The sequence below is a fragment of the Mirounga angustirostris genome, unplaced genomic scaffold (genome assembly GCF_029215605.1).
Source record: "Mirounga angustirostris isolate CCGP_5_RB_7025 unplaced genomic scaffold, mMirAng1.0.hap1 SCAF_5, whole genome shotgun sequence".
In the NCBI taxonomy this organism is placed as follows: Eukaryota; Metazoa; Chordata; class Mammalia; order Carnivora; family Phocidae; genus Mirounga; species Mirounga angustirostris.
Genome location: NW_026991713.1, coordinates 64,197,753 through 64,213,371, shown reverse-complemented (window position 1 = coordinate 64,213,371; position 15,619 = coordinate 64,197,753). Strand labels below are relative to the sequence as shown.

Below are 15,619 nucleotides of genomic sequence, written 5' to 3'. Positions count from 1 at the left end.
AGGACCTGGAATAATCAAAGCAATCTTGAAAAATAACAGTGTTGGAGGACACACTTCCCAATTTCAAATCTTCTACAAAGCTACAGTAATCAAGACAGTGTGGTACTAGCATAAGAATTGACATATATAGATAGATCAATGGAATAGAATTGAGAGTCTAGAAATAAACCCTTACACTTATGGTCAATAGACTTTCAACAAGAATGCCAAGACAGGAACACCGGGAGGGGGCTCAGTCAGTTAAGCATCTGCCTTCGGCTCAGATCATGATCCCAGGGTCCTGGGATCGAGTCCTGCATTGTGCTCCCTGCTCAGTGGGGAGCCTGCTTCTCCCTCTCCCTCTTCCTGCCATTCCCCCTGCTTGTGCTCTCTCTCCGACAAATAAATAAATTTAAAAAGAAAAAGAATGCCAAGACAATTTAATAGAAAAAGAATTGTTTTTTCAACAAATGGTGCTACAAAAACTGGAAATTCACATGCAAAAGAATGAAATTGGACCCCACGTCACACCATGTATAAAAGTTAACTTAAAATGGATCATAGACATAAATGTAAGAGCTAAAACTTTAAAACTGTTACAAGAAAAATCTTCATGACCTTAGATTAGGCAGTGGTTTCTAAGATACGACACCAAAAGCCTAAGTGACAGAAAGATAAATTGGATTTCATCAAAATTACAAACTTTGTGCTTCAAAGGACACTGTCAAGAAAGTGAAAAGTTTGTGGGGTTTTGTTTTGGGTTTTTTTTTTTTTGGTAAATGTTTGGATTACAAGACATTTAAAATAAATAAGTATGGGGCGCCTAGGTGGCTCAGTCAGTTAAGCTCCTGACTATTAATTTTGTCTCAGATCATGATCTCAGAGTCATGAGATCAAGCCCCACCTCAAGCCCCACATTGGGCTCTGCACTCAGCAGGGAGTCTGTTTGAGATTCTCTCTCCTTCCTTCTCTCCCACTCTCTAAAATAAATCTTTAAAAAAAATAAAGTATAAGCCCATGTTAAATCACTGATCACAAGAGAAAAACTAAATAGTTGCTTGGAAAAAAGGCTGTGTGTGCAGTTTCCTTTTTTTTTTTTTTTTAAGATTTTATTTATTTATTTGACAGAGAGAGCGAAAGAGGGAATACAAGCAGGGGGAATGGGAGAGGGAGAAGCAGGCCTCCTGCCGAGCAGAGAGCCCGATGCAGGACTCAATCCCAGGACTCCAGGATCGTGACCTGAGCTGAAGGCAGTCGCTCAACCAACTGAGCAGCCACCCAGCTGCCCAGTGTGTGCAATTTTCATAGGGAGTTTTTTCAAAATTTTGAGACATAATGTTAAGACATAATTCCATTTTTAAAAGCACAAAAAACAGTGAAAATAATTCTGTAATACTAACACAAAACTGATAAAATAACATAAAACATACTATAGAATACAGTACAAAAGAGGAACCCATAGACCAATGTAAGTATAAATGGACAAATCCCACTATCAGACAAATCCAAGAATATATTAAAGATAATCATCTACCATCAAGTAGGACTTATTCTAGGAATACAATGACTTAATATTGGAAGGGATTAATACGTAATACCTACGTCAAATTAAAAGATAATATATAACTATCTCACTAGAAACTAGAAAGGTAGCGGCGCCTGGGTGGCTCAGTCGTTAAGTGTCTGCCTTCAGCTCAGGTCATGGTCCCAGGGTCCTGGGATCGAGCCCCGCATCGGGCTCCCTGATCAGCGGGAAGCCTGCTTCTCCCTCTCCCACTCCCCCTGCTTGTGTTCCTGCTCTCGCTATCTCTCTCTCTGTCAAATAAATAATAAAATCTTAAAAAAAAAAAAAAAAAGGAACTGACTATGCCAAGTACTGTGTTAAGCACTGGAAATACAACAGTGACTAACGGACAATAAATAAGTAAATAAGATTCACAGATTATAACAAGTGCTGGGAAGGAAATAAGGGGAGGGTAATGCAATAGATCAGAAGTTGTAAACTGTTGACCAAAGGGCCAGACTCAGCCTGCAGTGTTCTTTTCTTAAAAATTTGGACCAATATTTAAAAATTAGGAGATTTTATGTAAAACCCACATGCCTGACCTCTTAAAAAAGTTAGAACTGGTTACACTGGCCCTAAATTCCCACATAATCACAAACAGCAAAATAGCAGCTGCCCCTTTAGATGGGACAGGTTTCTTACTGTTTGCTTTACTCATAAACATTATCTGCCTGGCTCTTACAGGCAACTGAGTTTGCAGATCCCAAAATAGAGAGTAACTAGGAAAGGCCCACTTAAAACAGAGTAATCCAGGAGGTAATGTTTGAGCTACACCCTAAAGAATGAGAATGACCCAGCCATGCATAGAGCTGAGGCTAGAGCTTTATCTTCATAGCAAATTTTAAAATCGAGATGCAATTCAAGGCCAAAACTAGCAAAGCACCTGCAACCCCCACTTTGATCAGAGACTGCTTTCACTCCATCCCAGCCAGAAGCCTGCAAGCCATCTTCCACTTCTGAAAAGCCATTTTAATCATGTACACCCTGAAGTATCTATGCACTCTGCTCATTGTTCATGACCTCATAACAAAAGGAAACTTAGAACAATATTTCTGGTACTACTACCCTTTCCACAAAGACATTTGGACAATGTGGTTGCCCTCTGCCAAGTTTGCTTCAACCATGTCATTCAGACTTCTACCTCAAAGTCCATTCAATAGTAATTATATTCTATTTCTAGTATTTCCTTGAAGCCTTTTGAGCTGCCCCAGAGCTGAAGTCTAGGCCCACATGGCCAAGGTCTGGGGCACATAGACTGACTCTAGGAGCAGGAAGTTGGGAGTGTTGAGCTCCAGAGAAACCTATCAAGACAAAGATGCATATATTTGGCTCTCCACCTAGGACATTTAGTCTTCTGAGAATAATTAGTACCATCACCACAAATCTCAGGTGGGCACTCAGGACTGCCTGACAAGCCTATTATGTCACTCTCCTACTCCTCACGACAATTATTTCACATCTCTCCTTGATTCTCTAAAACCTCTCTCCCGTCCTCACTCTGAGCTAATAACTTCCTTGCTCCTTATTTCACTAAGAAAATAGAAGCAATCAGAAGAGGCTTCCCATCATCACATCTAACATTCCACTGCATGTATAACTTCCCTCTGGCACAGTGAGTCAAATGACCGTTTGTGCACTGGAGCTGCCCCCTTCCCACCTACTCAAGGATTCTGCCCCTGAAATTATACCCTTCTCCCTCAGTTTTTCCTCCTCCTAAATCACTTCCATCACTATACAAATGTGCTGCAACCTTTTCTATCTGGGGGGAAAAAGGAAGGAAGGAAGGCCCACCCCCTTGACCTTCAAACTATTGTTCCCATTTCTTTCTCCATTCCCCCCCCCTTCCCACCCCAATTATACCACAACTTCTAGAAGGAGGAGTTTGCGCTCATCAAGTAGAGAAAAACAACCATGCTGATAGGCCTCACTAATGATCATTAAACTCAGGTGGGCCTTATGGCTGCCCAGAAGTCAGACATTTCCTTGTTCCATGCACTCTTTCACTCTCCTGGAGGCCTCATCATACCTTCTCTTTCCTTAGACCTCCAACGTCCTCAATCCTCACTTCCAGGTAATGACTTGCTTTTTTGGGGGTTTTTTTTTTAAGATTTTATTTATTTGAGAGAGTGAGCCAGAGAGAGAGCACCACCGGGAGGGGCAAAGGGAGTGGGAGAAGCACACTCTTCGCTGAGCAGGGGGCCCCAGGCCACACAGGGCTCCATCCCTGGACTCTGGGATCATGACCTGAGCCCAAAGCAGACACTTAACTAACTGAGCCACCCAGGCGCCCCAACTTGCTTTCTACTTCATAGTTTTCATTGTGAAAACAAAAGTATTTAGAAGATTATTTCTATAACCTCTCACAAACCACGTCTATCCATCTATCTGTATCAGTGCCCACGTGTCTTATTAAATGAATGAATGGTCCACAACTTATTAAGACCAACACATACACCTGTGCATCAGCTCCTATCTTTTTGCCTATTCAAGGACACTACAACTCCAATATTATTTATACTCTACTGCATCAATTTTTCCATCTCTGACCATTCCTATTTGCATACATGCATGCTACAATTTCTTTCATCTTAAAGCCCTACATTTCCTATTTCCCTGCCCCCTATACAGAAAAATTCTTCAAAAGACAAGGTTGTTGTCTCCATTTCTTCTCCTCCCAGTCTCTTGCCAGAACTCATGCCAGTCAGGCTCTTGCCCCAATCACTCCACTGAAACTACTTATATCTAGTCACCAATGCTCATATCCACTTACCATGTCGCTAAGCTCTTAGTTCTCATCTTTTCAGCAGATCAACAGAAAAGTACAACAGAGCTCAGATTGTTCTGACTCCTGTTACTGCTGAGGTTGCTTGCAATGTGTGATTAGCTAGGAGAGGTTTGGGCTTGTGAACCACCATAATGGGGAACTTGCCTCATACATTTCTATTTTAGAACTGGTTTGGGAATCGCTTGTTGGCCTTTTGGCTAAGATCAAGTGTAGAACTGGTTTGGGAAATTAACAAGGAGGGGCCAGGAAGAGTATGAGTAAAATACAGCATTCTGTTTGGCTCCTAGCAAGCCCACATCCACTTTGCTTGTCTTCCTAATCCCAGTTGCTACATCCACTAATTCAAGGAACCCACAGTTCATGACTCTGCTCACCCTTAGCTGCACAATCCAAAGGATCTTGCAGGACTCCGACCTGGAATCCACACTTGTCTTTAGAATGATTCTCTGGCTGATTTCACCTTTCAACACATTCACTCAAGTGGCTTCAAGGCACCTCAGCCTGTTTTCCCTGCTCAAATTAGCCACAATCTTAACCTTGCCCTTCAGCAAGGGCTTTAACAGCAACCATAAAAATGAACCTATTAATACTAACACTTTTTCATTTTTAACACTCTTACTATAATGATATTTTCAAATCATTCACAATTTTTCTTTGAAGAAAGATAGGGTTTTTTCCCTCCTAGTAGGTGTGAGTATATTAACATTCTACTCAAAGGGGCCCACTCAAGCTTTCCTTATCATCATAATGAAAAGTTATAGAGGTGAGTCAACACATGTAGCCAAATATTCTGCAAGTCTCTGCCTCCTTCCTTTCTTTTCCTTCTGATAAAGAACCAAAATAGAAAAACCAAAGAGGAAAACAGGGTGTGGAGAGCATACTTTGGTCTGTCCTTGACTTCATAAACTCAGTCTTCTCAGGTACCCAAAGTTGTTCAGAATTCAGGGGGCTAATTCACAATAAGCAAATTCAGAGTGCCTCAGTTTCCTTGCCTGTAAATAGAGATGATAATGCCTTATAGATTTGTTGTGGAGATTAAATGAAATTACGTATGTAATGCACCTAAGACCTAGCACATAAAATTGTACAATAGATAATTGCAGGAAAAGTTATAAATCATAATATATAAGTTACTATATACATGTGGAATATATACCTTTCCTACGACTGAAATATCGTTACTCACTTCTCAAGACATACTTGCCAGGATAGGATACCTGGAAAGCAATATTTTTAACTATTAAGTTTCCTTGAGAAGCAGAAAATACTGGCTGACTTCAAAGGATTTTTCATCCAGTTACAGCTATCCACAGAAGAGCACCCCTCACCAGTGACCAGAACTTGCATGTCCACCAGTCATAGAGTCCTGCCCTCCCAGACTCACCTTTCCTGTTTGTAATACTGATGGCCCCTGCAGGTTCAGTCCAGTTTCCAGAGTTTTTTCACCTTATGCCCTGGTCTCTTGAATGTCTAAGCTTTCTCTTCTCTGTCCTCTCCTGGGGAACTTGGCCCTATATCTGTCCTTTCCTTTGCAGACTCTATCTCACCACCTGCTTTGAACTCTGCTTTCCTGTCTAAGCTTCGTACCTAGACAGTCCTCTTAGTCCAGATTGTCGTGGTCTTGATTTCCGACAAATTAACTCTTATTTGGCCCTTTGCTGAGACAATTCCCTTGCCCTGTTATATGAAAACCCTAGGTGAGGCTAAACCTCGTCATAACACAAATATACACTCAGGACATTTCCCACTGATAAGAGTCTCAGAGGCAAGTTGATGGGGGTGGTGGTAGGAAAAGATTATGCTTGTTTTTGTCTTGAGACAAATGACGTTTCCCTGCCAGACTCTTTAGCAACTGCCCTCTAGCCACAGACACAATGACGTCCAAGCTCCACACATCTTCCTCCACTGCTGCTTTTATCATTCCTCTTCCCAAGAGAAAGTCACAGAGTCCTCAGAGTTGTTCTTCCAGTTCTAAATGAATCTCTTCAAAGAAAGACTAAATCTCAAGTGTATGGTAGTGTGGTAAAAGTTGAGCATGTCTCACCTGCGTTCTCATTTTCTGGATCCTGTCAGAAGATATAATAGATGGTTTTCCCCACCCTGCTGGAATGTTCTTTGCTCAATCTTCTAGATCTTCTGATCTCTCTGAACTGCCTGTTTGGTGACCCACCTGTTAGGAAACAGCTGGGGATGCCATTCTTAGGCTCCAGCAGAGGGCACTATAGTTCTGGCTTTTCAAACAGGAGCATGAATGGCCCAATTCAGCCAAGAATGAACTGGCCAAAGCCTTTAAGCCCCTCCGCCTTTCCAAATGGATAAACCTACTGAAGTTATAGAAATGTATCTTGGGGCACCTGGGTAGCTCAGTCGGTTAAGCGTCTGCCTTTGGCTCAGGTCATGATCCCGGGGTCCTGGGATGGAGCCCCGCACCAGGCTCCCTGCTTCTCCCTCTCCTGCTCCCCCTGCTTGTGCTCTCTCTCTGTCAAATAAATACATAAAATCTTAAAAAAAAAAAGGAAAGGAAATGTATCTTGGAAACAACCCGTATATCTTTAGCTGCTACAGACCATCATCCCCTATCCACCTGAAATTAGAGGAGAAAAGATACTCAAGCTACTTGTAGCTTCAGTCTGCCAAAGTCTAAGGAGTAGGCACCTGCAAGATGAGTGCCTACGTCTGTAGAGCAGCAAATAGGCCACTTTTTCTATGGAGTCTCAGCCTCTCCCCACTAGTTTTCCCCACTGGGAGTGGTCCAATCTACAGCAGAGTGGCCCACCAGGTTCAGTCCTTTCTGTTGCCCCAGTGCTGGACATAGGAAATGATACTCCACATTTCAGTGGAGTTCAAGGAGGCAGGGATCTGCCTTGGAACAAGGTAATGGATATCATATGCCCCACCAAACTCCAGGCTGCTTCCAGGGTGAGCAGACACCTTTGACAGGACTCCCATTGAGCTGCACACAAGGGATTCCAGCAAGAGGCTAGTTCTATCAGTTTATGTTTTCCCATAGTCCTTTGTCTTGCCTGGAAGCCATGATTAGATGATTTCAAGAACAGGTTAGTGTGGTAGTTAAGACCATGGGCTCTGGAGCCAAACTGCCTGAGTTAAATTCATGCCTCTGTCATATGCTAGTTTAGTGAACTTGGGCAAATTATAAACTTCTCCAGGACTCTGTTTCCCTATTTGTAAAACACGATAATAATAGTGCCTACCTTTTATAGTTGTGCTGAGTGCATTCACTAAGTATTAGCTTGGTTTATCGTTATCATCTCTAGAAGATCCATGTAGCCCCTTTTACATCAGCAGTCTGCAGTCAACACTAAGTTCTCTGTTATCCCATATCCCATCTACTTCCCATGTGTTCAGAATACTGAACAAGTGCACCACTTTGAGGAAGATATTTTTGGACACAGAGGCAAAGGAACTGCCCCCATATGTAAAATGTGCCCTAGTTCCCTGGGCTCATGCTCCTGTCCACTTCTTCCCAATGCACTGACAATTTCCTTGTGCCAGAGAAGACAATAAATGCAAGATAGCCTTCCAAACACACTTCAGCTAATTTCACTCTATGTTATTGCTCCAGCCAACTTCAAGGGATTAATGCCCAGCATCTAATAGGAAATCCTAGATAGGAGTCATTTTTTATGTACAATACCACATTTTCTCTCAAACTGATCTTGTGTGAATTTCTAGTCAGGGTGGTATTACTCTGCTTGCAGCAACACCAACTTGCAAGTAATGTGTGTTAGATATTATCACCATTGTGTACTAAGCATTTGGAACAGTCAGGCAAGTATCCTAACCTAGAAGTCAGAACTCTGGGAGCCATTGAGGTAGACCCATTCTAAAAATTCTTCAACCTGAAAACATTGTGGCCTGTCAGTCCCACTTACAACTAACCAGAGGCAATAGGCACAGTAGTGGATAAGGAAGACTGTGGACTACTCCAATGGTCCTAGGAAGCCGGTAGTATTGAAAAATCTGCAACATTAATTTGAGTAAGTGGAAGATCCACCCAAGTACTTTTGCACCACTCCAATGTCCTTCATAGAATATGCAAAGTATTAGATGTAGTCTTATGGCAACTCCCAATTTATGGCCCAGTTCTAGAAGAAATGGTCAGGGCCCTTTGTATCTATTTACTACCAAAAACTATATGGAGCATAGTATTAACTGGGTGGATGAAGAACCTCTGTTACACTATCTACCCACAAAATGGTGAGTTTATCTACCTCGCCACAGTGTAGTTTGCTTATAAAGAGCTCATTGCCTCCCTCTACGCGGGACATGCCCATTCACAGTAGCCGTGGCATGATTTTTACCTACAGCTCACCACTCTTCACTCCAAGTGGCTTCTAAAACTTGGCAGCTGGGGGAAATTATGGGTTACCAAAAGTATCTTCTAGCTTGCCAAAAATCAATCCAAAGAGTATGCCAACTGGTGCTTGATTCAGGAGGAAGGCATCCAAATGATACTGTCCAGCACATCTCCAAGTACACAGTAACCATTTATATGGGAAGCTGGGAGCCTACTACTTAGAAACTGAGATAACAGAGAACATCACCTGGATGTACCCTTACAGACAATCAGTCTGAGGCCTCAGAACCAGACAAAAAGCTCGTGCAATTACCTGCACCCAGACCAGTAATTACTTGCAGTCAAGGTCCCATTGCCCACTTAGGAATATGCTCTTACTCTTTCTCCCCAGAACGTATCTACTTGGCCACAGATATTCTGGCACCCCCACCTTGCCCAAAGTCAAATGACACTGCTTCCAGGAACTGGCCCCTCATTGCTATAACCTGTGATGAAGTACAAATCAGCCCCCTGATTCAGTTCAGGTTTCCAGAACTCTATATTCTGTCACCTGTCCAAATCTTCAACTATCAAAGGAAGGGTTTCAAACAGTGCTCCTCTCTGGCAGGATCATTCTCAAAGAATGTGAAAGGAGTTCCACTGGAGTGCAAAAGTGGGGAAGGAGGGACAGAAATGAATGAGTGGGGTCAAGCCAGAATGAAGGGGAAAAGCAGGAGCTGGGGAAATACTCCAAAAGAGAAGTGGCATCCCCATTCTCCACTAGAGGTGAGTCTGTGATCGCAACAATTTCCGGAGAATGGCAGACTTTGATCCAGTTCCTGACAAGCTCAGGATTCTGAGATGCAAGTCAAATCTAGCCTATTTTTTTTTTTAAAGATTTTACTTATTTATTCATGAGAGACAGAGAGAGGCAGAGGGAGAAGCAGGCTCCCAAGGAGCAGAGAGCCCGATGAGGGACTCGATCCCAGGACTCTGGGATCATGACCTGAGCCAAAGGCAGACGCTTAACCATCTGAGCCACCCAGGCGCCCCAAATCTAGCCTATTTAAGCAGAACATGAATTTATAAAAAGAATATTGGTGGGTTAACATCAAACTAAATAACTGCACAGCAAAGGAAACAATCAACAAAATGAAAAGGCAGTCTACAGAATGGGAGAAAATAGTTGCAAACCATATATTTGATAAAGGACTAATATCCAAAATACATGAGAAACTCCTATAATTCAAAAGAAAAAAAAATGATTAAAAATTGGCGTAAGGTCTGAGTAGACATTTCTCCAAAGAAGACACACGTATGGCCAACAGGTATATTAAAAGATGCTCAACATCACTAATCTTCAGGGAAATTAAAACCACAATGAGATACCACCTCACACCTGCAAAAAATGGCTGCTATCAAAAAAAAAAAGAAAAGAAAAGACAACATGTTGGTAAGAATGTGGTGAAAAGGGGGAACCTTTGTGTACCATTGATAGGAACACACACTGGTGCAGCCATTATGGAAAACAGTATGGCAGTTCCTCAAAAAAGTAAAAAGAGGGGCGCCTGGGTGGCTCAGTCGTTAAGCGGCTGCCTTTGGCTCAGGTCATGATCCCAGGGTCCCGGAATCAAGCCCCGCATCAGGCTCCCTGTTCCGCGGGAAGCCTGTTTCTCCCTCTCCCTCTCCCCCTGCTTGTGATCCTGCTCTCACTGTGTCTCTCTCTGTCAAATAAATAAATAAAATCTTCGAAAAAAAAAAAGTAAAAGTAAATCCTATTTCTGGGTATGTATCCAAAGGAATTGAAATTATGATCTCAAAGAGATATCTGCACTTCCATGTTCACTGCAGCATAATTCACGGTAGCCAAGACATGGAAGCAACATAAATGTCCATCAATGCATAAATGGATAAAGAAGTGTCGTATATATACACACACACAATGGAATATTATTCAGCCTTAAAATCAAGAAGGAAGTCCTGCCATTTGCAACAACATGGTGAACCTGGAAGACATGCTAGGTGAAATAAGCCAGACAAAGAAAGACAAATACTGTATCACCATTTATATGAAGAATCTAAAGTAATCAAACTTGTAGAAGCAGTAGACTGGTGGTCGCCAGAGGCTCGGGGGCGGGGGGCGGGGCGTGGGAAGAAATGGAGGGGCAGTAGTCAAAGAGTACAAAGTCACAGTTATATAAGATGAACAAATCCTAGAGATCTACTGTACATTATAGAACCTATAGTTAATACTGTATTATATACTTAAAATTTTCCTAAGAGCATAGATCTTCTGTTAAATGTTCTTACCACAAAATAAATAGTAACAATAAAGAGGCTGGGAGGAAATTTTTGGAGGGGATGGATGTTTATGACCTAGATTGTGGTGATGGTTTCACAGGTGTATACTTACCTCCAAACTCATTAAGTCGTACATATTAAATACGTACAACTACTTGTATGCCAATTTTACAATAAAGTCGTCTTTAAAAAAAAAAAATATTGGGAAGTACATAAAAGCTGTAAAAGGAACAGAGAAGCAAGTTTGGTGGACAGTAACCGAATCACGCTGCAGGCCTGGTTGGGCACAGACGCTGTGTTCAGTACTGTGGCAGGTGCTGTTGCCACCAAGGACCCCAGGCTCCGAATGTGCTGCTAGAAATAAGATGCAGCTTCGCTGCTGCCACTTCCCATTAGAAGAAGACTACATAGCCCCTGCTTCTCTGCAACCTTCCTCTTTGGTTCAGAATCTGAAGCAGGTGTCTGGCCTAGCCAAAACTCTTTGCCCATGCCCTAGCTGCAAGAGAGCCTGGCATCTTGGTCCATTTGGATGGCTGTCACAGAATGCCATAGACTGGGGGGCTTATAAACAACAGAAATTTACTTCTCACAGTTCTGGAGGCTGGAAGTCTGACATCAGTGAGTCAGCGTGGTCCGGTGAGGGCCCGAAGGTTGCAGACTTCTCATTGTGCCCTCATGTGGTGGAAGGGGCGAGGGAGCTCTCTGAGGCCTCTTAGGACACGAATTCCATTCATAAGGGCTCTACCCTTATGACCTAATCACCCCCTAAAGGCCCCACCTCCAAATACTATCACCTTGGGAACTGGGTTTTCAACATACGAATTTAGAGGGAACACAAACATTCAGACCTGGGTAAGGAAGCTCTGGTCTTTTGAGCCTCCATAGTGAGATTCCAGTTTTGCTTTGGAGGGGATTCCCAAACCCCCATAAGAATGCTAGGTCTATGGGCACCTGGGTGACTCAGTCAGTTAAGCATCTGCCTTCAGCTCAGGTCATGATCCCTCGGTCCTGGGATCGAGCCCCACACTGGGCTCCCTACTGGGTGGAGAGTCTGCTTCTTCCTTTCCCTCTGCCCCTTGCCCCATCCATTCTCTCTCTCTCAAATAAATAAAATCTTAAAAAAAAGAAAAAAGAATGCTAGGTCTAAACAGAGCTAAAGTGTACCTTACTCTACACTACTTTTCCAGCCCCTTCCCTGCCCCTCTCTACTTTACTTTGCACTAATCAGGCTCCAAATCAATAGCAAGCTGAAACCTCTCTACTGCTGCTATCTTCTACACACTTGCTATCCTGCTGCCTGAAATGCTCTTCCTGATACCACTATGTCCCATGGACTCCTCCTCATCCTCCAAGACTTAGCTCAAACTTAACTTCCCTATTAGACCAATTAAAGTTCTGCAAATATGCCAATTCCAGGAAATGAGTGTCCATCCAGATAAAGGACCTTTTTCACCTGCACTAACCCTAAGTATCTGTCAATATCCTGATTCCAGTAGGAGGCCACTCAAATCCCAGGAGTCAGAGAGGAGCAAGAGAATGGTGAGGGAGGTCTCATGATCACTGGGTTCTCCCTCCCTCCCTCCTGACACAGGCATTGTAATTTGACATCTGAGATCCTAAGATCAGATTTGAGTGGCAAGGAGAGATCCCTGCCGTGTGCCTGGTTGGCATGGAGACTAGAGACTCAGAAAGTCAAATAGCCCTATTTGCTAAGTACTCATAACAAGTCTGCTCTTGTTTCAGACCAGAAGGAACTGGTGCCCACTAGGCTTCCCCCTATTATCCCAGAAGATGGGAATTATTCTGTGCACCAGAATAGCCACAAAAGGTACCACGAAGCTGTAAAGAAGGTGTTGTTAAAGACATGTAAGTATTGAGTCTGGGTGGCTCAGTCAGTTAAGCTTCTGCCTTTGGCTCAGGTCATGATCTGGGGCTCCTGGGATCAAGCCCCGGTCTGGCTCCCAGCTCAGTGGGAAGCCTGCTTCTCCCTCTCCCTCTGCTATTCCCCCTGCTTGTGCTCTCTCTCTCGGTCTCTCTCAAATAAATAAAATCTTTAAAAAAAAAAAAAAAAAGACATGAAAGTATCCTGGGGTGGGCACCATGCTAGAGACAGAATAGATATGCCTGAGTTTGTAAAGAATGGTTGGGCTGTGATGGGGCATGGTTATAGGGCAGGGGGAAAAAAACAGCCAAGAAGGGAAACTGAGAAAAGGAGGGTGAAAGTAGACTTGAATGGTGGAGTGAGCAAGATAAAACAAATTGAATCAGACTTGGAAGCAGAAGCTCCGTATTGGAGTCCTAGTTCTGCCTCTTTTAAGTGTCTTACTTTGGGTAGCCACATATCTTCTATTAATCTGCTTTCTCATTAAGAAAAAGAAAAGAAAATGCCTGCTCTACCAACCTTACAGAATTGTGAGGATCACAACAAAATGAGACAATTTAGGACAGTACTTTGTATATTAGGTGCTATGCCTGTGAGGAGTGGTAGACCAAACACTGGCTTTGGAATTTGAACTGAGTTTAAACTCCAAACAAATTGTGTGACCTTGGGCAAGTTCCTTTAACCACTCAACCTCTCTGAACCACCTGAAAATGGGAATCATACTCTAACATTGTTGTGAAAGTTAGAGAAAATGTACATTTAAAAAAGCATCACTACTGATACATGCGAGAACTTCTAGGAATCTTCAGGGAGTTATGCTATGCAAAGAAAGCCAGTCCCCAAAAGATCACATACTGTATGATGCCATTTATATAACATTCTTAAATGACAAAATTATAGAAATGAACACCATGAGGGGCTAGGAGGGCATGGCTATAAAAGGGCAACTCCTGGGGCGCCTGGGGGGCTCAGTGCGTTAAGCGTCTGCTTTCTGCTCAGGTCCCTATCCCGGAGTCCTGGGATGGAGTCCCACATCGGGCTCCCCAATCAGTGGGAAGCCTTGCTTCTCCCTCTCCCCCTGCCTGCCGCTCCCCTTACCTGTGCTCTGTCAAATAAATAAATAAAATCTTCTAAAAATGGGGGGGCAGCTCCCTTTCCCTATTGGGGGAAATTGGGTAAAGCGTACACAGGATCTATGTGAATCATTTCTTACAACTATGTGTGAATCCATAATTATCTCAAAATTAAAGTTTAATTTAAAAAACTAAGGTAGGGCGCCTGGGTGGCTCAGTTGGTTAAGCGACTGCCTTCAGCTCAGGTCATGATCCTGGAGTCCTGGGATCGAGTCCCACATGGGGCTCCCTGCTCGGCAGGGAGTCTGCTTCTCCCTCTGACCCTCCCCCCTCTCATGCTCTCTCTCTCTCTCATTCTCTCTCTCAAATAAATAAAATCTTTTTTTTTTTTAAGATTTTATTTATTTATTTGACAGAGAGAGACACAGCGAGAGAGGGAATACAGGCAGGGGGAGTGGGAGAGGGAGAAGCAGGCCTCCCGGCGAGCAGGGAGCCCAATGTGGGGCTCGATCCCAGGACCCCGGGATCATGACCTGAGCTGAAGGCAGACGCCCAATGACTGAGCCACCCAGGCGCCCCTAAATAAAATCTTTAAAAAGAAAAAAAAAAAACTAAGGTACTTTCAGAAATTTAAAAAGACATGGATAGAGTATCTAAGAGTTATTCCTAATAGCAAATTCTTTTTAAGAGCTTGTAATCAATCAATAGGGAAACAGCTAAGTCAAAAATGTACCATCTACTCAATGGTATATTACAGATTTTTAAAAATAATGATTATAAAGACTATATAGCCAGAATATTAGGCTATAAATCTAAGTTTAAAGAATATACAAATTTTATACAATGGTTTAATTAGATTTATCCACATCAAGAATAAAAACACCAAAAAAACTAGGTAAGTCTGATACTATTTCAAAATCTTAAGAACACCTAATACATTTAGAACGTGATAGGCACTTGATAAATGAATCTATTAGCAGTATCTAAATATGAGGTGGTATCATTGCTTAGTTTCAGAGAATTACCTGAAATGAGAAAAAGAAGGAATTTTTTCAGAGAAGGGAGAAGGGAAAGAGAATGATTAAGCCTGGGGGATGGGGGCTTGCACATTTCCCGAGTGGGTTGACCACCTGTTTTTCCACCATCTTAGCACTTGGGGAAAGCTCTCTTGGAAATGGGCTTAGTAGCAGCAGGAAGAACCATGACTGATTCAACTGACCATGAAGGGTGTGAGATGCTGGAATCCGGAAGTAAAGCTGGGTGTGGTGGCCAGATTCCCAGGACTTCTCAGTACACGGTCGGGCCCAGTTGCTAGGTTGGGTTTGTGCTGCCGTGAGGCACAAAAGGGAGAAAGAACTTGAAGATACTGGATAACCTGCCCTCCCCAACCATTCAAGTCCCCAATCAGGTCTTCAGAGTCCCCTTGACTGATGCTCAGAACTTCAGCTTCTGGCGGTCCCATGATCCAGGAGTGCGCCCAGAGGAAACCATGCCATGGATCCGAAGCCCCCGCCACTGCCTCATCAGAAGCCCAATGACCAGGTTAGGCTGGGATGGGTGAGGGTGAGGAGAATAAGGGAAGAACTCCCTCCACTTAAATCCTTAGAGCTGTTTCATCTCTTCTGAGTTAGGGAATAGAAGACAAAGTTGGGGTCTTACCAGGGATAGCTGGCCCCAGAATCTGGCATTCCAAGGAGTTAAAGCTTTGTTTCTATTTTGTGTTTCGCCTTGTGGCTAT

General features: G+C 43.1%; 1 protein-coding gene across 1 annotated transcript in view; it reads left to right on the top strand.

Moving 5' to 3' along the window:
* SPMIP11 (sperm microtubule inner protein 11) overlaps window positions 1-15,619 on the top strand; it is a 35,075-nt gene that overhangs the window by 17,112 nt on the left and 2,344 nt on the right. Inside the window, exons 3-4 of the mRNA XM_054506214.2 lie at window positions 12,670-12,792; window positions 15,279-15,423. Coding sequence (XP_054362189.1) covers window positions 12,670-12,792; window positions 15,279-15,423 — 268 coding nt within the window. The remainder of the gene's footprint in view (window positions 1-12,669; window positions 12,793-15,278; window positions 15,424-15,619) is intronic.